This window comes from Bombus flavifrons, chromosome 8, assembly GCF_040668555.2.
Source record: "Bombus flavifrons isolate JBK064 chromosome 8, iyBomFlav1_principal, whole genome shotgun sequence".
Lineage (NCBI taxonomy): Eukaryota > Metazoa > Arthropoda > Insecta > Hymenoptera > Apidae > Bombus > Bombus flavifrons.
The window spans coordinates 14772637-14794807 of record NC_138449.1 but is presented as its reverse complement, the minus strand read 5'-3'; the positions used below and the strand labels follow the sequence as shown (position 1 = coordinate 14794807).

General features: G+C 33.2%; 3 protein-coding genes across 11 annotated transcripts in view; 2 read left to right on the top strand and 1 right to left on the bottom strand.

The window, feature by feature from the left end:
- Positions 1-82: 82 nt before the first annotated feature.
- SIDL (SIDL trafficking protein particle complex subunit 10) lies at positions 83-6404 on the top strand. Of its 2 annotated transcripts, XM_069118519.1 has the most exons (11): positions 88-417; positions 849-1066; positions 1171-1364; positions 1454-1649; positions 1726-1837; positions 1914-2101; positions 2182-2400; positions 2489-3919; positions 4011-4472; positions 4625-4946; positions 5054-6404. In XM_069118519.1, exons 1-11 carry the CDS (start codon positions 339-341, stop codon positions 5179-5181), a joined length of 3549 nt encoding a protein of 1182 aa, XP_068974620.1. In that variant the 5' UTR covers positions 88-338; the 3' UTR covers positions 5182-6404. The 2 variants fall into 2 exon arrangements, with proteins under 2 accessions (XP_068974621.1, XP_068974620.1); XM_069118520.1 differs by lacking the exon at positions 5054-6404 and having other exon boundaries at positions 83-417; positions 4638-4854.
- A 642-nt stretch (positions 6405-7046) lies between these two features.
- Positions 7047-8041, bottom strand: Nop10 (Nop10 ribonucleoprotein). Its single transcript, XM_069118536.1, has 3 exons — positions 7859-8041; positions 7594-7636; positions 7047-7524 (listed from the first exon to the last, which is right to left on the bottom strand). The coding sequence occupies exons 1-3, from the start codon at positions 7910-7912 to the stop codon at positions 7427-7429; spliced, it is 195 nt and encodes a 64-aa protein (XP_068974637.1). The 5' UTR covers positions 7913-8041; the 3' UTR covers positions 7047-7426.
- A 681-nt stretch (positions 8042-8722) lies between these two features.
- LOC138182547 (dystrophin, isoforms A/C/F/G/H) overlaps positions 8723-22171 on the top strand; it is a 439773-nt gene continuing 426324 nt past the window's right edge. For 3 of the 8 annotated variants that reach the window (XM_069118511.1, XM_069118517.1, XM_069118510.1), the window contains exons 1-8: positions 8724-8825; positions 9463-9553; positions 20577-20638; positions 20761-20853; positions 21401-21478; positions 21560-21652; positions 21799-21888; positions 21968-22166. In XM_069118511.1, coding sequence (XP_068974612.1) covers positions 9463-9553; positions 20577-20638; positions 20761-20853; positions 21401-21478; positions 21560-21652; positions 21799-21888; positions 21968-22166 — 706 coding nt within the window. In that variant the 5' untranslated portion in view covers positions 8724-8825. Of the gene's footprint in view, positions 8826-9462; positions 9554-11272; positions 11418-12478; positions 13211-20576; positions 20639-20760; positions 20854-21400; positions 21479-21559; positions 21653-21798; positions 21889-21967; positions 22167-22171 lie in introns of those variants that run through there. The other 5 variants (XM_069118516.1, XM_069118515.1, XM_069118518.1 and 2 more) reach the window with 4 other exon arrangements.

Sequence of the window (22171 nt, the reverse complement as noted above, 5' to 3'; positions counted from 1 at the left end):
AGATTGCAATAGACAATATATCTATTGAATACGAGATATCGAGATCTTCAAGACTATCGATATTGCACGACATGTTAAACGAAGATTTCAATTCCAACCTCAATGGAACTTAAGTAAAGGATTTAAATAAAATGTTACATTTATTATACCATGTTGAATCTGTATTTTCAAGTGACGAATAAAGTTATCATCCTCTGTGTAATATAGAGAGAATACTGAAGTGCTAAATATTTTATTTCAAGATAAACTAAAAAATAATTTTTGTATAAAGTAACAAAAGTGACGTAAAGTTGTAATGATTAAAAGCAAGTTCGCGAAGCAACTGCCAATCTTTAGAAATGAATTGCAATGGGGGGTCGTCTTTGGGTGGTGAATGTAGATCAAATACATTTATGGATATTAAGCCAATTGTTACATGTAAGTTTATTAATAAAAAATATTAATATATTTAACCTCTGTATGGTGACACTATTGTTAAGTATTGTTATTTGCGCTCTTGATGAACTGTCAATCTATATGACATTTCTTTTTCTTTTTTTAATTAAGATTGTTCATGATATGATATACATGTTTAAAGCTGTATAGCTTATAATAATAATTTTTAAGCTATAATTAGGATTTTTTAAATAATTAGCATTCGTCATTGATGAACATATGTTATTTTAAATAGGTTAACTCTCTTTTTATAATAATTTCTTTTTCATGTACAATATTTTATTTCTGATTAATTGTTATCAAATATATTACACGTTTTTTACTTTAATTATAACACATTTAAGAAAGAGCATATATAAGAGTTATTTTTGTTTGTGTTACTTTAATTTATTTTAATGGTTTCTCCAATATAGATGCAGGAGATGAGAAATTATTTTCTACATTGGAAAACAGTTTATTCCAAGCCATATCTGCTGATACAGTGGAATGGCGTAGATCATTTAGTAGACCAATTAAACAAGTCAAACTTGGAGCAACATTTTTGCCATTTTCTAAGGATATTTTGCCAACTGAGAAAGATTGGCATTTGATAAAGCAGCCAATATTTCATATTTATTGGACTGAATGTTCTGTAAGTAAATTAATATTATAATTATTTAAATATCTCATGAGTAAAATTTGATATACTTACATATTTGTTTCATACTTTTCTGATTATGTATATTGAGATTACAGGATGTAGATACTTATAAAACAAGTATTAGAGAAGACATAGATAACTGGTTAAAAACATTAACACAATATCACATTCAGGATTGGATGATTGTTATAGTAGAAACTTATGACATAAAAAAAACTAACAAGTTATTACCTAGGACAACAGTTTTAGACAAAATTCGCAGTGATTTTGCTGCTAAGCATGGTGATAGGTGAAGTAATAATTAATCAGTGAATATTTGATAAATATATTTTTACATGTGATTTTTTTATTATATCTTATGTTTAATGTATTATATAGATGTTGTGCTGTAATAAATCCAATAAAATCAGAAATGCGCTCAGCTGAATCATGGAGAAGTTTAGTTAGCCGTATACGTTATTTAATGCTTGCTGCATATGATAAAAGACTATCTCATTTTGAAGATATTATTAGAGAACAAAGAGAAAATAGAAATCATCCAAACTGGAATTTCTGTCACTATTTCTTACTGCAGGTAAACTGATTATTGATTGAAATTAATTACTATTTTTGGGCTTTAATCCTGTATATATATTAATTTTCTTTTTCAGGAAGAACTTGCATTTGTTTTACAAATGTTAGGATTATATGATGAAGCATTAGTACAGTATGATGAATTGGATGCTCTTTTTACACAGTTTGTGCTTAATTCTAATGTAGGAGGTATGATATTCTCATTTTCTTTCTATTATCTATTTTTTCAGATTATAACATTAATCTGTTATTTAAAAATTTATAGATACACCAATTTGGTTAAATTTATTTCAAACCCCATTAAATAACTGGGGTGGTGTTAATTTAAGTAATGGTACAAATCATCATTTAAGGAACCTTCTGGCTGAATGTAAAGCATCACTATTAGATCTTAGAAGTTATTTATTCAGTAGACAATGTGCCATGTTACTATCACTTAACAAACTATGGGAGGTTGGTATATATTAAGACTGATTTTATTCATAGATTTAATTTCATTATGGATATAAATATACAAGGATATTTTAATTTAGGTTGCGCAAAGGTGCTTATCATTTGTTCATAATACATTAAGTGAATTACGTATATTAGAAGTTCAGCGACCTGAAGGATCCATTGAATGTTGGTCTTTTCTTTGTGCGTTAGAAGTGCTTCAAGCTTGTCAATTATCATCATATAATATTGATAACAATCAGCAACTGGACCTTTGTTCCTTACATACCGCGAGTTTATGGGCTCTTGCTAGGGATAAAGTAAGTTACTAGACATATTAATAGAAATTATGTAATAATATTATTTATAGTATTAGGATAGTTAAATCTTTATTCTAATTTATTTTAGTTGGGAAATTTAGGAAAATTATGTGGTTTAATGCCTGGAAGTGAGCCATCTAGTGAACAACTACACACAGTTGTTTACCTAATAGCTGGTATGGGAGATTCTGAACCACAGATAGAAGGGAAATTAACACCTACCGATAAATTAAAAGAAGCACTTTCGTCTAAAGAGGCATTCAAGAAACAATATCTTGAACATGCAGAATTAGCTATGGGTACTTATAAACATGTAGGCCGAATTCGATCAGCCAGATTAATCGGAAAAGAGTTAGCACAATTTTATAGCGAGCTTGGCGAGAATCAAAAAGCTGTTGCATTTTTATCGGATGCCTTAAAAACGTACACTGATGAAGGCTGGAGGCACTTAGCAGCACAAACTCAACTCGAATTGGCACAGTGCTACAAAAGAATGGATGATGTTGAAAAATATACAAAAATATGTGCTGCTATTGCCAGTTTGGATGTATTACATATTACTGTTCGTAATACTTATTTTGAAGAAATGTTCGGGTATATGAAAATGATCTCATCACCACAACCTTTACTTGTAGAACTCGGATGTGCTTTTGTAGTACTCAGTATGGAAGTTAAAGTGATGGATAAAGTAGTGCAAGACTGCGTGGTCAATATCGAAATATATATACAAAGTTTGTTTCCTAGAGAAGTAAAATGTACTAAAGCGTCTATATCTGTTGAAGAAGTTCAAAAACCTCTATTACCTAATAAAAAAAAGGGTTCGAAGTTACCACCTGAACCATCAATTCCATTATTATCGAAATGTACTCTAGAAGATATGAGACCATTTGATCCAAGTTTGCTTCAATTACAAGTATATTCATATTTAGATTATAAAGAAGATAAAAGTCTCGGATCAGCTAGTGTCTTACACAGAAACACTAAGCCTATTGTAAGACGTTCTGATAGTACAAAACATAGGAAACCATCAGTAAATGCAAAAGGTGATTTTAGTAAAGCGCTATCATGTAATGATTTTATTGTGAAACCAGGTATGAACATGGTTACATTAACTAGGCGTATAGATCAGCCTGGTTTTTATAAAGTTGGTCAAATATCATTAGTGATTGAGGAAAAATTGGAATTTTTATCACCTATTTTAAATCCTCGGTTATGTTATGAAGTAGCTAAGACTCAGCCTACAATTTCTATGAAATATAGTACAGACTTATTGGCAGGCCTTATTCAAGGCATAGAATTAGTTATTATGAGCGGAAGTATAAAAATAACAAATGAAATGAAACTTAAATTACGTACGTCTAGGGGATTGATAATACAAGTCGATGGTTCACAAGAAACAATGTCTAAAGAACTAGAAATATCACTGCCATTTTGTGAACCATTTCAAACAATATGGTTAAAGTTTAAAGTTCTAGCAGAATTACCACCAAAGAAAGATTCTTTATCAATGGAACATAAAGTATGTTTTCATATATTTTAAAAATCAAAATAATATGTTTAAAAAAAGAAATATGTAATTTAAAAAAAATTAATATTGTAAATTTTTATAGCTGAATATCCAATGTCCATGGGGTTTGGAGGAAAGCATACCTTTACATTTTGGTCCACCACTCATGTCAAATATGAAACTCCATACTGCAAAAGAAAGGAAATTTCTTCAAATAATTGTAACAGGATTAACAAATCAACTTCTACAACTAATAGAGCCAGAATTAACAACAGCAACATCAATAGATGTTAACTTTAAAAGCTTAAATCCTATTGCTGGTCAGAGATTAGTAATAGGTAATGGAATAAATGTATCATTTATGTGGGAACTTGAAATTGGTAAAGATGAAAAGTCTTTGATGCCAATAAAGACTGATTTTCGTGTAAAATATATACCAATTAATGATACTGAAGATTTGAACGATTTAAATAGCAATGAGGATCCTCTGCAAATTCATAATTTACAAAGAATGGAAAAAGCATGCAGTCTTTATAGATGCAATTTTGATATTACAGATTATGTGGTAAGAATATAATTATTCCTTTGGCTCTTTTTTCTTAATAAGTATGAGTTGTAACTTATGTAATAATTTAATAATAATGAAATGTAAAATATAAAATTTATTTTTAAAATATTTCAAAGAGGTGAGTTTCTATTTATAATATCATTTTCCAGACTTTATTTACAGTGTCTTCAAAAGTTGAAGCAGCTGGAAATGGAGGTGAATTTTGTCGTGCTGGTAGCATGTGCCATCTTTATCTCACAGTAACACGTATGTTACCTAGTCCAAATCCAAATCCTTCACCACAATTAATGTATGAAGTTCTTGCTGATCAAGCCATGTGGGCTGTATGTGGTCGTACTGCTGGTATTGTGTCTTTGGAAGTGTTAGAGAAACAAAGCGTCACATTGGACGTGATGCCATTAACTAGTGGTTATTTACCCCTACCCGTTGTTAGATTGTCTCGATATATTCCAGCACCAGAATCCAAAAGTGGTAGGTATCCCAATACTAAAAAATCTTAAAATATTAAAGATACATTTGCATAATTCGTTTTACATTTTCACAACTTCATATTATTAACGCCTATTAACTTTTTAAAGATATGATTCGCAAAAGTGAAATAGCTTCTAGTTCAAGACTAGAACCATTTAGTCCAGGCCAAGTTTACAATGCTAGTAAAGCACAACAAGTTCATGTTCTACCAGCAGCACCATCAGAAGCAAATTGAATGCAGATATTGATATTAAAAATGTATAATACACCTATGGCATTATAAAATGCAAATTGTATGCACATTGATCAAGACAATTTCTACGTTGTTTGGTATATTTCTATGATACAGAGTATATAATATACATATATATATATAATATATATATATTATAGTATATATTTATATTATATATATATAATATTACTATTATTAATTTATCAATCATCACTATATTAATTTGTTTATATTTTTATATTTTTAGATTGAGATTTGAATTTTGGACAAATAAAATTTATATATATTGTTCGAAGTTACATGTTTATACGATATTTGTTCAAAAAACAAATTTCAATTTGCATTATTGTTTATTTTTATTGATAATAAGCAATTATAAGTTTAAGTTTTGCCATTATAAAAGCAAAGAAATAATATGACAATATTTAAGCAGTAGGTAAAACTCAGAAGTTTCATAGTTGAGAAATACTGCTACAATATAATGTTTTCTTTTGTGCAGTAATGTGATTTATATTCTAGTGAACTTATTGAACAATGTTCATTTTTTGATATTGTTGTATAGTCCACGTGTAAAATTCAATCAACACATTTTTCTGTTCGATTTAATTCGAGAGAAATAAGTTGTAAAAGTTTGTTACTTCTATTTTAATGTAACATACTTACAATTTTTCCATCATGTACCTATAATAGTATAGTTATATACCTTAAACTGTTTCCTATTTTCTAAATATTTAATTTTTTACATATGTTCTATATGCTAGATTTACAATAAAACATACGTGATAATTTCATTCGATTTTGGAGCTCTTACAAATTGTGTTATATTAGTTCTAGAGTGATTGAATATTCAGTTCTTTTGTTAAATACAATTCTGTAGAATTTGTACAAAAGTTTATCAAGAATATACTCGTAACATTGAATAAGCACTTGAAATTATACAGTTTGCATAATATAAACAATATAAAAATATCACAGGAAATAAGTAACATCTTAAGGGTAAAGATGTGTTCTGTAATAAATATTTGTGAAAAATGTAAGTATATGTAAGTATATACAAAGAATAAGATATATATATATATCTTATAATAATATATCTTATAATTAATAATATATATATATTATTTATATTACATTTACTTCTTAGCTTCATTATTCAAAATATGAATATTGCAAAAGGTATAATTATATTGCCATCTTAATTAGGAAATCATCTTTTGATTTAATAAGATCATTAATGCTGTAAATAAGATAATTATTATAATACTCAATATGATATTTAGAAAATGTCAAAATTTGACATTTGTGAGATAAAATAATATTTTTCAGTATAATATAAAATGTATTTTAGAAAAATATAATGGATAAGTGTTTATTTCCACATTATTTATTAATTAATAGATAGGTAATGAAATATTATGAATGAATTACTAGACATATTTCTGAATGTATTTGCTATCTAAACAATTAAAAGAAATTATTTTTAATGCAAAATGTTAAATGTCATTTTGAAATGACAAAAAACGAATAAAAGATATGCATATATGTATTTGAATATGTGTATACAAATATATTTGGATATGTTAAATAGTATACACATTGTTGTTCTGCATTTTAAGTTTAGTACAATGTACGTAGTGAAAATTACAAGTGTCATGGAATGTTGGTACTAGTTTTGAGTCTACAAGTTTTATTATATGCAATTCAGGTTTTAATTTTTTCTATAATACAAAGGGTTATTTCATAAAATTCTACAATATTTTTGACATAGTATTAAGATTAAAATATTAAAGTCAGTTCTATGTAATCTCGTTGATACATTATTTGATAAAATTGTATTCTACTCAAAATAATTAGACACTGTACAATAGATTACAATAAAACTTTTATTTTTTATATGTACATGTTAAGATGAACTAAATTCTGAATAAAAAAAAATTTTATTAAACAAAATGAATAATTAATCCATTATATATAAGATATTAATTGCATTTCATACATAACTTGCACCCAAGTATAATTATAAATGCTACGAATGTTTCAACACAAATGGGATAGCAGACAGTTAGATTACCAAGAGGGGAAGTTGTAGGCGTTGAAAGTTCAGTTCCGTATTTAAACAGTAAGAAATATCACATAAATATTTTAGGCATACACATATAATAAATTTTGTGCTATTTATATTCACTGCCATTATTACGCATATATAATTATATATAATATATATATAATTATAAACATAGAAATATTAATATGTTGGTAGTGGTTGTTGTGTGAGTAGCAAGCCAAATCTTCGTTTTAATGTTATCCTTTCTCTTGAATATTTATCTTCAGGAGAAAATCGGGCTGAAATAATTCTTTTTATTAATTAGTTGCAACACTTTATACAGAAACAAAATAAGATCTATTATATACCTGGATGAGCCGATAGTGTCGGTTTTCCATTTGGATCCATTTTCTATAAAACGAAAAAAAAATAAGGTTATAAATATATAAATACAATATAAATACAAAATACAAAATATATTACAGAGTAAGAAATTAATGCTTCCATATGCCTGTGTAAGAAACTAGACTATGTAAACACAAAATAGACTTAACAAAGAAAAATAATGCATTTTTTGTACAAACAATAAACAAACGTAATGTAATCTACAACAAAATACATTACATTTATTACCTTCAATGTATACACTCGATCTCCATTCTCATTTAGATAGTACATCAAATACATTTTTACGTTCTAATTTTTATTTTTTCTTTGAGTTCACTAAGATTTCGTGTTGCGTTTATCGTCAACCTTTACTTCCACCTCGTGCTTAATCGTCTATTGCGGCCATTTTCGACGCATGCGTCGTTTCAGAATAACTTGGTCGACCACGCAGATCGATCTATCTAACTTTAAATTTCAAAATTTTTAGTTGCAAAGCAGAATCAAGTTAAAACATTTCGATTTATAAAATTACATAAAAAATATCATATTTTTTTAAATATAAAAAACTTGATTCTAAATCTAAACATATACTTTGCGCATTTAATATCTGTAAACTTTAATGATTAAATGGTCATGTTTTATAAATCGTCGAGATAATATCCTTTTACATAATAAGGCAGTTAAATGTTAATAATTATTTCAGATTGTCATAAATGATAACTATATTTCTTTCCTTTTATTTAGAGATACGAAAAATATTGATATAAAATTTGTTAAGTTAAGTAATAAAAGAAGCATTGCTCAATATTATCTTCGATCAATTTTAAATTGTATTCATAATGCCGGTAGATTATGCATGTTAGAGGGATTGGTAGTGAATGGTGTGCTTCACTTAATAACAGAGGAGAATTTAAGAGTGATTCGTGCTTGTGTCAGAATATCTCGTGGACGAAAGTTCTGATCGTCCACACATATAACTAACAGACCCGTGGGTGTAGAAGTTCTGACAATTCTTCTTAGCAAAGTCGACATTCAAGCACGCATGGTCGATGCAACGAACCGCCAGATAGTCACAATACAGAGTGTCACTTCCGTTGACAGACAAATCATTGTCAGTGTGAAACGAGTATTGCCTGTAACAGCGTATTCAGACGTCGTCCGATGAATATCGTGTTAATAAATATATTTTTTATGTTCTTCGACGATATTTAAGGTAACTTATACATTGTTTGCGCGTTCACAGATTTATTCATGTGGAACATTAATTCGTATTTCAATACCATTCACGATCGCTACGTATCTAATCGTTGACATCTAATCACGAGCAAGCGCATATCATATTAATTTTACTACTAATGATAACTATATCAGTTTGTTACGAACTGTGAAGATTAATAACATTTCTCTCTTTCAAGTTTTTATGTATATTTTTATGTATAATAATGTAATTCTTATAAAATAAATTTTATTATTTATTTTATATTATATATTTAATAATATAATAATAACATATTTAATAATTTGTATTTTTTTTAGGCAATAATAAATTAAAAGAATCAATTTTTAGAAAATGTATCAACATAATTTAAAAAAATCAATATATACATTGAAAAGATATGTTACATAAAAGCATATTTAGTTAAGGTTAATATTATGTTTGAGGAAACCCATTCAAGTCGCATTATCTGTAAACACTCTATCCGTAAAAAATAATCATATACCGATACCGATATATCGACTTTAAAACTAGCGTGAACTACTGATCTGGTGCAGTTCGATGTTATACAAGTAATGTTTGGCTGTGAACAGAGTTTTCCTTTTTATAAATAGAAATCATACAATTTTTTCAGATGCATCCAAGAAAAATTCGTTGGATTATTCAAGTTGAGGGAGATCCATGGCAAGGTGAGAGCGTCGAGGAGCAAATTTCCAGTATTAAAGGTAATTTAAAAATTACTCGAAATATGTGTTTAAAAAAATTGTTTTATAATTATAGTGAAAGAGAACATTTTTTATTCTGACTGAAAAATAGTATAAATTGGTACTATATATAATAAAATAATACAGTCTGTCACTTTACTTATTAACTTTAATAGTATCAGTGTAACACACTACTCATTTTATTCATTTATTAGGAAAACGCATTCGTTACTAGCACTCTGTGTCACTTATGCAATTATAAATAGAAGTGATCAACGCGATCACGTTTCACACCACGTTTTACTTTGTTCCGTGATGTAAAAAATGTGAATATACAGAAGAAAGAAAATAATACATAAGAAAATATACAAAAAAAGTCGTTGTTGTCATACTGTCATTTCCATGTATTATGAATCTTAGACTATGATTAAATATGAGAAGTTCTTTTTGAATATAAATCAGATTAATCTTTTTATTATATTATATTATAAGTGAAAATAAAAGTATAAATATATAGGATATCTCTGATTTCATAGACAACAATGATCTTTACTACCTATACTATAAATCTTCGTGCGCAATTATATCAAATCTTTTCTAATAATTAAAGGACATGCAAAGTAGCTGAATATCATCGATGATGTGCTTTATCACTTTGTGAAATTTTAATAATATTATCTTCGAAAATTTCTTGAATAGTACTTTTAAATCTCTACATATTTCCTAATAATTTTTCAAACCACTCAAACGTTTTATTCGTTTATTCGATTTTCTTCTAATCGCATACATATTGCTCAAGATACATTTATTATCAATTTTATTCTAGCGATTAATACATATATTACTTTTGTGTACTACTTCCAATATTGATAAATATCATTCCCTCCATTTTTCCTGCTTATAATATGAACGTGACGATATTTTTGGAACACATGCTACATTTCTGGTAAGTACATTTTGCGTAGGAACAGCAACAGATGTATATGAACCTTGACACGGAATATTTTAATTGAACGTCGTTTATATTTTTCAAAATATTTTTCTCGTATTTGGAAGTTTAAAATATTCTGAAACTTATTCTTAAAATGGAGTTCTATAGTGGTTTTATAGTTTTTCTAAGTCGAACATAGTCATGGACGTTTATCAATGGACAGTTTATAGTGAACTCTTGGTGTCAGTTTCATTGACACTGAATGCGACAAATTAACGACACCGGAATAGTTTTCGATGATCGAACAAATTTAATATTTGATGCGTCGGCGCTGACTTCCAGAAAGAAGATCGCCTACGAAGCAAGCTTCTCAACACCTTACAGTGGCTTACAGTATCGCGACAGACTGCACCGAATGAGGTTCTTTGTTAACTAAATCCATGTGTGATCACTTCATGGTACCGTACTATCCACTAAAATCTCATCTAACCAGATTTAATTATGTGTACGCATGGAAAATCCGTTTTTGAAAAATCATTTAAAATCTGTGTTCATCGTTAATCGAATATGAAACTTTCAAAAAAATTGAAAATATGTTTAATAAAACTATAATAAAATGTTATTTTAGCAGTCATTGACAAGTCCGATCATAAATGTCGAGTGTTTAATGTTGTCTAATATTTGGGAAAGATGTTGCATAAAAAAGTGAATCTTACTGTGTAATCAGTACAGAATAGTTGATTATTTCGATGTTATAAATAATAGGACAGCGTGTACAGTGTTCAATATTACAAAAGAAAGTGTGATTTGTTTAGTGTGCTACAATGTGTAATGTACAAAGTATTCAGCAATTGTGAACATGTGATAAATTGCATTCTATTCAACGAAATATTCGTGGAGTTTAGTGATTTTAAATGCATATATAACCGGAAACAAGTATGGATGATGATATTTGTAAGTATGTCAAACGAAAAAATTGCGTAATTGGTTTGTTTTTACAATTGTTAAAACAATCACGACGGATATAGTCGGACGAATATCAATTCGTTAAACAATAATATACCTATGGCTGGAATTGATTGGATTAGTTGAAGAATTGGAGACGCGACGCTGTGGGAGGTCTCTAATGCAAAGATATAGACGCATTTCTCAGAATTGCATTAATCTTGTTTCGTCTTCATTCAATACGATTTTTCAAACGACGGATTATCGAGTATACATTTGAACTTATGTTGATATATATATATATATATAAATCGGATATTCAATATTAAAATTATTATTAAAATATTTAAATTATATAAAACCCGCTCTTATTAGACTATTTTTGATCTCGTAGGAAATATCGATCTCGGTATAACAATCGGTAGAATTTAAAATTCGTATTATGAAGCTGTACGATCCACCTCTTTCTACCTGTTTCATTCGAGACAGACTACTTCTTTCGATTTCTGAGATCCTGTTTACCTGTGATACATTGGGCCTTACGGTCCACAAGGAAGAGCCCGAGGGCCTGTTTCACTGCTCGTAGATAGTAGTTTTTCTATATCTGTTTCAATCTATGTTTAATCCTTCGAGATATTTTATTTGTATCTAATGCGCAAGTTCCTTTGATAAACTATTTGTCGCTTTCCATAAATATCCTATAAATTATATAAATATCATGCGACTGTAAAATCTATAGACTTAACCAGTATAGTGTCGAAAGTACGATTACGGAATTAATTTTTACATTCGTAATTTTTACTTAGTCGATTATCGAATAATTTTAATTCGTAACTAGCTGGGCTCAAATTTTAACATTCCTTTCGTTGTTTTCCGTGAACATCAATAAAGTCCTACGATATGTTAGGGAAAGGGAGAACTCATCCGAGAATAAAGGAAAGAACGAGGCAATTTATAAGAAAAAGCGAGATAGAATGAAAGTGTACATCGCTAGAGGGCGGGTACAGGTGGGGGAAGTTGGGCCTTACTTGTCCCGAACTCCGAGGTTGCCAGTTTGCTTGAGACTCAGCCGGTGTGTGGTTCGTTCGGCGATCTATTGACGCTCGTATGAAAGTAAGAACGTTTGGCAGTTTTTCTTTTCCTTTTAGATTTTCGGTTCGCGAATCAGCTATCGTTTATCCGTGTCTTTTTCATCTTATCGTCACCGAATACTGTTTTCTCTGTTTCTCTCACTGTTTCTTCGATATTCGCATTAAGCGCGAATAACCAACAATACTGTGGTTTCACGTATACGTTATAATCGCGTTAAAGATTTTGAAAGCTTAAAAGAAACGCTATCGTTGGTGAGAACAAGGTAAACAAGAGAAAGAGATAGAAAAAGAGAATGTGAGGGAGATAGAGAACGAGAGCACGAGAGAAAAAGAGAAAGAAAGCTAAAGGTCCATGTGTGTAAGTGACGACGTGTTTGCTCGCATACGGGTGCAGTGGTCTTCTTGACAGTGTGGAATCAACAAGTGTCGTATACGGATCGCCGTTGTCGCGCGTTGTGCGCGCGCGATTCTAACCTCATCATCGAGATCGGCTCGAAATTCAGATCGATTCGTTTTGTCGTTGACAATCGTTATTGTTCCCCAGTGTTTGCGTTTAAATTGTGCAATCTGTGACAGTCCACTTAGCGTGGCGACTGTAATCGATGTGATATTCTGTGCTTTCCACTAACGTGCCCTTGGATATTGTTACGTCGCCGATTCCGTGGCTGCGTCTCTGCAGAGTCTCAAGCAAGATGGAAGTCGTTTACATAGGTACTCCGCAATTATGACTTTACTACTCACCGAACCTTTTTATTTTTGTTACTTTTACTTTGTAATCGTCTCACAAATGGGTGGAGCTAACGTCCCTATATACATCTACCTTACAATCACATCTCATGCCTTGACATCTTGATGTTAGCTAAGAATTGTCTGCCTTCAGGATTTTATCTGAAAGCCGGCATTCGGTTTTCTTCGTTTTCATTTATATTTAGCCGATGCTAGATTACTTTTAATATTATACATTAAAAACAATTAACTATTTAATGATAAACTCTTATCTGTCTGCATTGCGATTTAAACGATATTCTTTTTACGTTTACTGTGTCACATTCAAAAATGGATGCAATCTGCAACAAAGCATCGTGTAGGGCTCGGTATTACAATATGTTCTTTGCATAGAGCTTAAATAGTGCATTTTATATATTATTTTAGTATTCATCTGCCTATTCTACGCCAGTAGACAATGAGGTTATCTATGTTCTAAGGTATGCTTTATCTAATCTTCGAAATATTTATTCGCCATATACGCGAAACGCATGTATACGTCAAGAAAGAGGTACGGTACACGTGCACGTCAAGAATGATAACTAGGCTGCGTAAGTGGCGTCATTTAGATTAGAATGCGTGCTTCGTGTACTAGGTTCAGTGAACATACTATTAGCGAAACGATTCAAGGAAATCGTTATACGCAAATTTAACGCAATCTCGTTTCAATTAAACAATTTAATGTTGAAATTTTCAATTTTAGCGACTTTAGCAGTTTAGTTTTGTTCAGATGTTTGTTTTAATCAGCCATAGTAAAAGAATTAATCTTTATATTGTGAAATTTGTTACGGTAATTATAGTTTACTACCTGTTCATCGACAGCATTTCTAATTACTGGTACGAGAACAATGGGACATTCTCGTGGAAGAAACTGAAATCTCGTTTATTAAATAATTCCTGTAAGACATTGATGCATTAATAGGCTCGTTAATACGTAAACAGCCAGTTAATTGTCATGGTAATCGAAAGGTGTAGTTTCAATCTCTTTTTCCTCCACGGTTTTATCATATTGCGTTAGTATGAATTATTTTTAATTTTGAATACTGCCTTCTGAAAAATTTATCCATTTTTATAGCGAACAAAGTTAAAACGCGAACATTTCTTCATGGTACCTAGTCCAAGAATTATTTGTCCTTTATTAAGGCACGAATTGCTCATTGTACGTTTGTTAAAATAATGGATCGCTTTGTTTTCCTCACTTCAATGCATTTATTTCAACTGTAGACAATAACTGCTCGTATATCTTCGGTAGAAGAAACGCATTCCGTTCGTGGAAGCTTAAATTGTAAAACTACGTAATGCTAGTGTGACGAATCAAGAGTTGAATCGTTGAATACAAAAACTGTCCATGTATGGACCACACGGACTATTCTTTGGCGTTCTGTGGATCTTTAAAACCTGTGATTGTCATACAAATGTCCGTATTCAATTCAAGAGATTTATCAAAGGTAACGATTTCGTGGTTCAAGCATTTCCAACGCTTTCCATTATAAATTTTTGCGTTGAACTCGATCCAGTTAGTTAGAAACCAACTCAATCCAAAGCAATCTATTCTGAGTTAGCTAGCTCGATACTTTCCAATCTTTTTTTTTTTTAATAGATTCGATTTAACGTATTCTTTTCGTTTGAGTTGGATTTTATTCGATTCGAATCGATACGGTTCGATTTAGAATTCCGGATTATATGAATATGCTTAGTTTTAGAGAACATACTCGGGAGTATGTTCTTAAACCTATAATTTAGTACGAAGGATATATTATGGTCTATAGAAAGCTATAAATAGACGGATACAATTAACTAAACGTTGCCCTTCACAATAATACACCACGAATTCATAATACTAAATACATATTTTATTACGTTGTATGTGTAAACAGATCGGTAATTTCAGAACGGATTAACTTGGCATAATCCACGTAACTGATCCGATACAGGTCGCGATTAATGTCTTCCGTGTTCATACATTATAACATTTTTATCAGGCTCTCTATTAACTAGCGTTTGATGCACGCGATTCGAGTTTGTTAACACAGCTGACTTTCATTGAAACGTTATAAACGTTAATCGCTATTAAGTTTACGCGATATGTTTCAGATATCAGACATTTAAATGTTCATTAAACGTGTTATAGCGAATCTATTAAAAGATTCTGTTATATTTCTCTTTTAGTTACTCCCCTCGTTTAAACGATTACGATTAATTTGCAACCATTGCCGATAAGAATGAAAATAACGAGATACCGTTTATTTCTTCGCATTGAAAAACATCTCATCCATAAAAACGCATATGATAGATCGAACAATTTGAACGATCGAAAGAAAATTATGACATTTCTACTCAGACTATATCGACAAACGCTTGAAAATATATACGTTAAAATATACAAGCTCAAACGTGTTAAATACTAGGACGCTGTACGAATATTACGTGGTTCCATCAGTTCGTTTGACCTGTGAACTTCGGATGATGGTGCGTTTAGGGCTAACGACACGCGTTCCAGTGTACACGCCAGAAGAGATACAGTCCTCGCGGTCGCTAGTACGCATTGTCATCTCGTTTAAACGATTGTTAGCCACGCAGACGGCCATCCTAGGCGGTTAGCTTGTTTGCAAAGTGCACGCGGTACTCTACTTGCATTCAGGCTGGTGCCAATGAATGAAAAGGCGACGCTCTGAATGGCTCATAGTCGAAAAGCATTTAAAAGCGTTGCGCCTTTTGTGCCAATCGTATAATCGCACAGACTGTAGAGTATAGGGACAGGCAAAGTGCGTTCGATCCGGCAAATGGACACGCTGGCTCGGATAGAAATTTACCGTGTTTTGTAAATCATTCTAGGTTTTTTTCAGCAGCTAACTCTCATCTTCGTTTCTGGCCTATTTCTGACCTACTAAGCCAGTAAATGTATCAATCTAAACCGTAAAGTTTCCATATTCTCTGACTTTCGTCTATTTGTTAGATATGACGCGTGAAAGAAGTAAGAAAGGAATATTTTGGTTAGATTATTTTTACATCGAGGGAAATATTCTTCGGGCTATGGACTGTTTCTGTTGTCCACGAGTTCTATAAAATTGCAAACATTAATCGTAGCTGCTGCGTTAAGTTAAGGATATTTATAGAGCAATTTTCCGGCTTGCGCAAGGGGTTAAAGGTTCCCTACCGTTACGTGATGTTTACGACGAAATTGAAATAATTTATCGTAAAACGACGCTGGTATTAGTAGGAACGACCAGTCTTCGTTGCTTCTTTCCGATCTTCCTCGCCTCATTTTCCCGATATTTGCATCTTTTTAATGAAGAGGCGATATCGAGTGGTTTCGAGCATCTCGTTCTCGCCGGCCCTTTTCGATGACGCTTAACGATTCTAGGGGGAAAAGAGGCAGGCAGAGGGACCGAGACACCAATGGGATAAAGAACGCTCGGTGGAAAGAAGGGAGAGAATCAGGTTCGAGATCGTTAATTCGACTTTGCCAAGCTGTTGGCGTTCACCAAGGAATGGCGACGCGTAAGAGCTTCGACTCGATGTGAAATCAGCACTCGATACGTATAATTGTTCCGGAGGTTCGAACCTCGGCGTAAAGATACCTTGGATGGAGAGCATTTCTCCCGCGAGTGGTAGTCGACTGGCGAAAAATTCTGCGTCCTTGAGGTAACCGATACCCGAGATCGCGCTGCGACAACGATACTGCAAACCTAGCGCACCGTCGATGGCGTAATGGTCACTGATGTAATCGAAAGATCGGTGTGACCGTAAACATGAAAGATCTTTTACCTTTTTCCTAATAATATTAAATCGCGAATCAACTTTTCCTAAAATAATATTTATCTCGTGATATTTAGTACTTGTTTTAGTATTGTTCGAACCACGGAAAATACGTTATTGCTGTTTGATTCGTGAGAAACGAGTCACGATCCCTATTCGTGAACGGTAGAACGCGAAAGACGAAGAATGCAAGGTTTCTTTTTAGAAAGCTCGCCACGATAGGTGTCAGTGCAACGGCGCTTCGCCGCGAAATATTTGTTTCGTTGATTTGCTCTAATGAATGCGCGTATAGCGGAGAGGATAGCTGGTGTTAGCGCGCGTTTAGCTAAGTTTAGCTAAGTTTAGCGGTGGTTTCAGATGGCTGGCACTGTTTTCTCGGCGATGTAGCGTATTATCGAGGCGTTAACAGCATTACGCGCGCCGAACTTTTGCGGTTCGTTCAACCCTCGCGATCGCGCAAAGGGTAGCTCTTGGCAATTGTTGCAGATTCGGAAATCACTCGAGTCGAGACACACGAAACTTGTATACGCTACAAGCTGCAGCGAATCTTATCTTTCGTTTCGTTCGCGTAAGCGAAAATCAATTTCAAAGTTCTCCGATAAGCGTGCACTGGAATTTTGTTCTATTTCGCAGAGTAAAGTTTTAACCTTATCAGAAGGTAATCAATTTTCTGTGTCACATCTCGGAGCGGTATAGTGTCGTGTACACAGTACTCTCTCGCGTACTTCATACTTGGCCACCGTTGTTTACGTTAGTTGCCACGAAAGTGAGCCAGCAGATGTGCATGTGCATATAAACACTCGAATCCATCTTTGGATTTTACCGAACGTTAAGGATAGACTTTCGTTACGAATAGTTTGCGCGACACGTGCACGCAGCTGTTTCGTTTCCTTTTAAACTTTTAGTTTTTAATACGTTCTCTCCGATACCGACGATACACACCTTTCCAAGATAGTAGAGAAATCGATAGACTCGAGAACAATTTGATCTAACGATTTCACGGCTCGGATGCATAGCTTCCACCGATACTCTGCATTTTGCTGTTACCGGTGATATATGGGACTGTATTATGCGAAATGTCGAGTCATAAGTAGTTCTCTATTTGCTTAAGGTACATATCTTCGCGCCGGAGTAGTTTTCACTTGGACACCGGTCAAGGTAATTTCACTGTCTTCTTGAAGCGGCTTATCTTTTCGTTCGTGGAGCTTCGATTTATATTTATCGACGGTTCTGTACTGTACTCGATCTTGTAATTTAAAGGAGTTAGTGTAAACTGCGTTTTACTTGTTTCTCTGATGCGACTTAGTTCGACCCTATGTTACCGGTTAACGTGAAAAATCTGCTTACATTCCGTCGTTGGCATAGAAACAACCGGTAACGGTTAACAGAAAGACTGCGCGGTATTCGCGACAATGTTAAGGTCCAGGTTTCCCGTTTGATAGTATGAAAGCTGGATGACCTCAGCTCTGAAATTCCGTTACATCCATCATGTACAACCATCTCTAAGCTTGTCGTCGCTCTACCATCTTCTTTTCGTAAACAATGCCTGGAAACCCTATCCTTTTGAATTCTTTCCAGCGACACAGGAAGCATGTTTTTAAAATTCATAAGACCCGAGACGTTAGAATACTATGTAGCTAGAATGAATTCCAAATGTTGTGCCAGACAGCAAACTGTTTACTCGATCTTTACTCCAAACATCAAGTCGACAGATTATCTTCTTTGGAATTGTAGTATCTTGTAAATAAAATTCCCGCAAATGATAGATAGAAGCTCTTTCGTTTTCATTTCTATCGTGAATCATCGTTCCGATTAAAAAGCGAGTTTTCCATTAAGAAGATATTTTTAAACTAGTTAACTGATCTTCTCAACTCGACGAGTAAATACCACGTCCTATTAGTGTAGCGTGTCTAACGTGCATCACCATCGAACAATCGTTCCAGTGGTCGTTACTCTCGGTTGCGTAGGTTGGCCTGATCGAGAGCGCAGGAAGTGGCGCGATTTACGTGACACGATTGAATTTTCTGGCAGAAAACGGCGGAGAACCAGAGGGTGGAGACACGGTAATCGCGCAAAGAAAACTGGCGATCGAACGACGGTGCAAAAGAACTCGATGCACCATATTCGGAAGCGGCACGGTTTCGTAAGGAAAGGCTCCACGTTGGCCGATACCCGGCCAGGAAAGACGCACGCTCTCGTGCGCGTATCTTACGGCATACTTTGCTTCGGCTACGTGATCGCCATTCGCGATTTCTGTCCCCCTCGTTTCCCCTTTCGTTCACTCTGCTATCGTCTATCCTTCCGAACGTAAGATAAGCACGCTCGTTCCATTCATTCATCGTTGGTCAGTGACGTCCGCATGCTTGTCGCGTTTCTTTTCCATTTGCTTATTTGTAGAAATGTGGGCCGAAAAATGCATAGCTTTCTGGATCGCCTGGCGCCAACCACTCTGATACGGTCTCAATGACTAATAACGTTGCTAATATCGATGGACTTAAAATGTTGTCGAGATATTTCGTTTGCCAATAATTCCAAGCATTGGACAAAAAAAAAAAAAAAAATAGAAAAAGAGGTAAAGAATGACGAACGACGATAGTTCGAAGAGAGCGTAGGTGATTTAAAGGATGCGTGGACGATATTATTTGTTCGATTAAGAATTTGCAGCGTCGATCGGTATAAAGTAATATATGATCGGAATTTGAATATTCTGGTTTCTGGTAAAAATCGAGCTAATGTATGCGGTTGCGTCAGGTTTTAAAGGACTCTCGTAGATATAGGAAGAACGAGTAGACAACCGTGCTGATCAAAGTACACGGTGAATCATTCCAGTAGTCGACGCACCAAAGATTTGTCGTTGGTCCTCAGATTTCGAGCGGATGGTTACTCATCCCAACTTGGTGATATCGTATGACTCTAAAACGAAATTCTCCTGACTCGTGAAAAATCGCTAGCCTCACAGAACCCGGCCACAGGTACATATTTAAGCATCGTGCTTATGACTTTCTGTTGGTCGACCTAAATTTCAAGAGTTTACTGCTGCATTTACCGGGGTCAATGAGTGTCAACGCGATAGATGACGAGCCGTCGTTGCCACGTCGACAATAATTTCGCGGCGGTGTCCAAATGACAATGAAACTACCGCTGTTGTTGCAGAGACAAGATATTTAAATCAAAACTCGTCGTTTTTTTTCCTCTTTCTTTTGATTGATAACGCGAGATTAGACTTTTTTGCTTCTACGTAAATCGTCCAAAATAATATGCGTCGCACGATGTACATTGTCATCTCTGATAAACATATACTAATATACATCAGATACGTAATGTTTTCCTCCATTTTCCTAATTCATTTCCTCGATTACTTGAAAATATGATTATCGTAATCGCTTTGAACGCTATTTAATTGCTAACAAACACGATATCATTATTAATGAACTCGACACGTTAAATTACAAATGTATGTTCAACGATACGAATACAGTATATATTGACCTTTGTAAATTAAAAACGATTGTTCCGCAATTGTTGTAACGATTATCGTATACGTACATTGCAGATGAGCGGGAAGACGTACAAAAGAAAACGTTTGCGAAATGGATAAATTCACAGTTGCTTAAGGTATGTACTACGTTGTTTAAAATTACGAATAAGAGCGAGGATTATCCGAATAAGACTTCGCGATCCCATTAATATAAGAATTATTTATCAAACATGCATATTCATTGAAACTTTTTATACAGAATCACCACGAGCCGATTTCTGATTTATTCGTTGACTTAAGAGATGGCAATCGATTACTATCCCTGTTGGAAGTACTTACGTCGAAAGTCTACGTAAGTAAAGAATTTGCAGTAGAGGTAAAGGATTATATAATCGAAACGCATAGGCGCGACAGCCCATAACGAGACATAAGCGATATTTTTATTTCGCATATGATGTAATCTTCTGAACATTCCGCTGACAGTTGTTCTTTTTTTAAAAGGACTAGTCCTCGCAATAACGCGTCTCGTGTTTACATTACGAAGTGTACGAATAGAATTTCAAGCAGGTGCGCCTATCGAGTATTACGAATATTTGCATGAGAGTGCGGATTATCTACGCACAGTAGGCGTAAGAGTATTCCGAGGGAAAAATATGCGTCGTTACGCGGATTCACTTTACGTGTCATTTCACGGGCAACTTTAGTCACTCGAAACATTTCCTTTATATAATCTCACTTTAAATCGCATTACTTATGATTTATTTCCTACTTTTTATCAATCTTTTTTACTACAGCTACATAGAGATAATTACAGTCGCTTAAATGTTGGCTATTTACATTTCTGTATTTCTACATTAATTATCTCTTTTTTCTTCATTGTCTTGATTTATTTATTACAGAAAAGAGAACGCGGTCGAATGAGAGTTCATCATCTGAATAACGTTAACAAAGCTTTGCAAATTCTCGAGCAGAATAACGTGAGTTGCTAACATTGCACCCAATTATTAGAGAAAGTATAAGAGATGCAAATTAATTGATATCCTTTACGCTTCTGCCAGGTGAAACTCGTAAATATTAGCAGCAACGATATAGTTGACGGGAATCCTAAGCTAACACTCGGATTAGTATGGAGTATTATTCTACACTGGCAGGTCAGTTTTATGGCTGGGTCAATTTACTGAGAATAAAGCTTATCAGCAAATATTGAACTCGTTTTTATTACTTATTGTCTATGTAATTTTTCGTCGTAGACGTGTAATACATCATTTATCTGATATTAAACGAAATGCTTATTTAGGTACATTACCATCTGAAGGATTTAATGACGGAATTGCAACAAACAAATCTGGAGAAAACTCTTTTGGCATGGTGTCGTCAAAATTCACAGGTGAAATCTTGTTCGAAGGATAAAATCAACTTTTTTAGCTATCTGTGTAACAAATTTTTGAGACGCATGTCGTTTTTAGAATTACCCTGGAGTTGACATTAAAAACTTCACGACATCTTGGTCGGATGGTCTGGCATTTAATGCGATTCTTCATAAATGGAAACCACATTTATTCGATTTCAATAACATAGCGCGTAAACATCCGAATGCCAGATTAGATCATGCATTTCGTATTGCCCAAGAACAATTAGATATCGAACGTTTATTGGATCCAGAAGGTAAA

Coding starts and splice junctions, on each gene's coding strand:
- SIDL (XM_069118519.1), top strand. CDS start 339: ATGAATTGCAATGGGGGGTCGTCTTTGGGTGGTGAATGTAGATCAAAT. Junction 1,838..1,913: donor GCTTAATTCTAATGTAGGAG/GTATGATATTCT, acceptor AAAAATTTATAG/ATACACCAATTTGGTTAAAT. Junction 4,947..5,053: donor AGCACCAGAATCCAAAAGTG/GTAGGTATCCCA, acceptor AACTTTTTAAAG/ATATGATTCGCAAAAGTGAA.
- Nop10 (XM_069118536.1), bottom strand. CDS start 7,912: ATGTATTTGATGTACTATCTAAATGAGAATGGAGATCGAGTGTATACA. Junction 7,637..7,858: donor ATCGAGTGTATACATTGAAG/GTAATAAATGTA, acceptor TTCGTTTTATAG/AAAATGGATCCAAATGGAAA. Junction 7,525..7,593: donor GACACTATCGGCTCATCCAG/GTATATAATAGA, acceptor GAATTATTTCAG/CCCGATTTTCTCCTGAAGAT.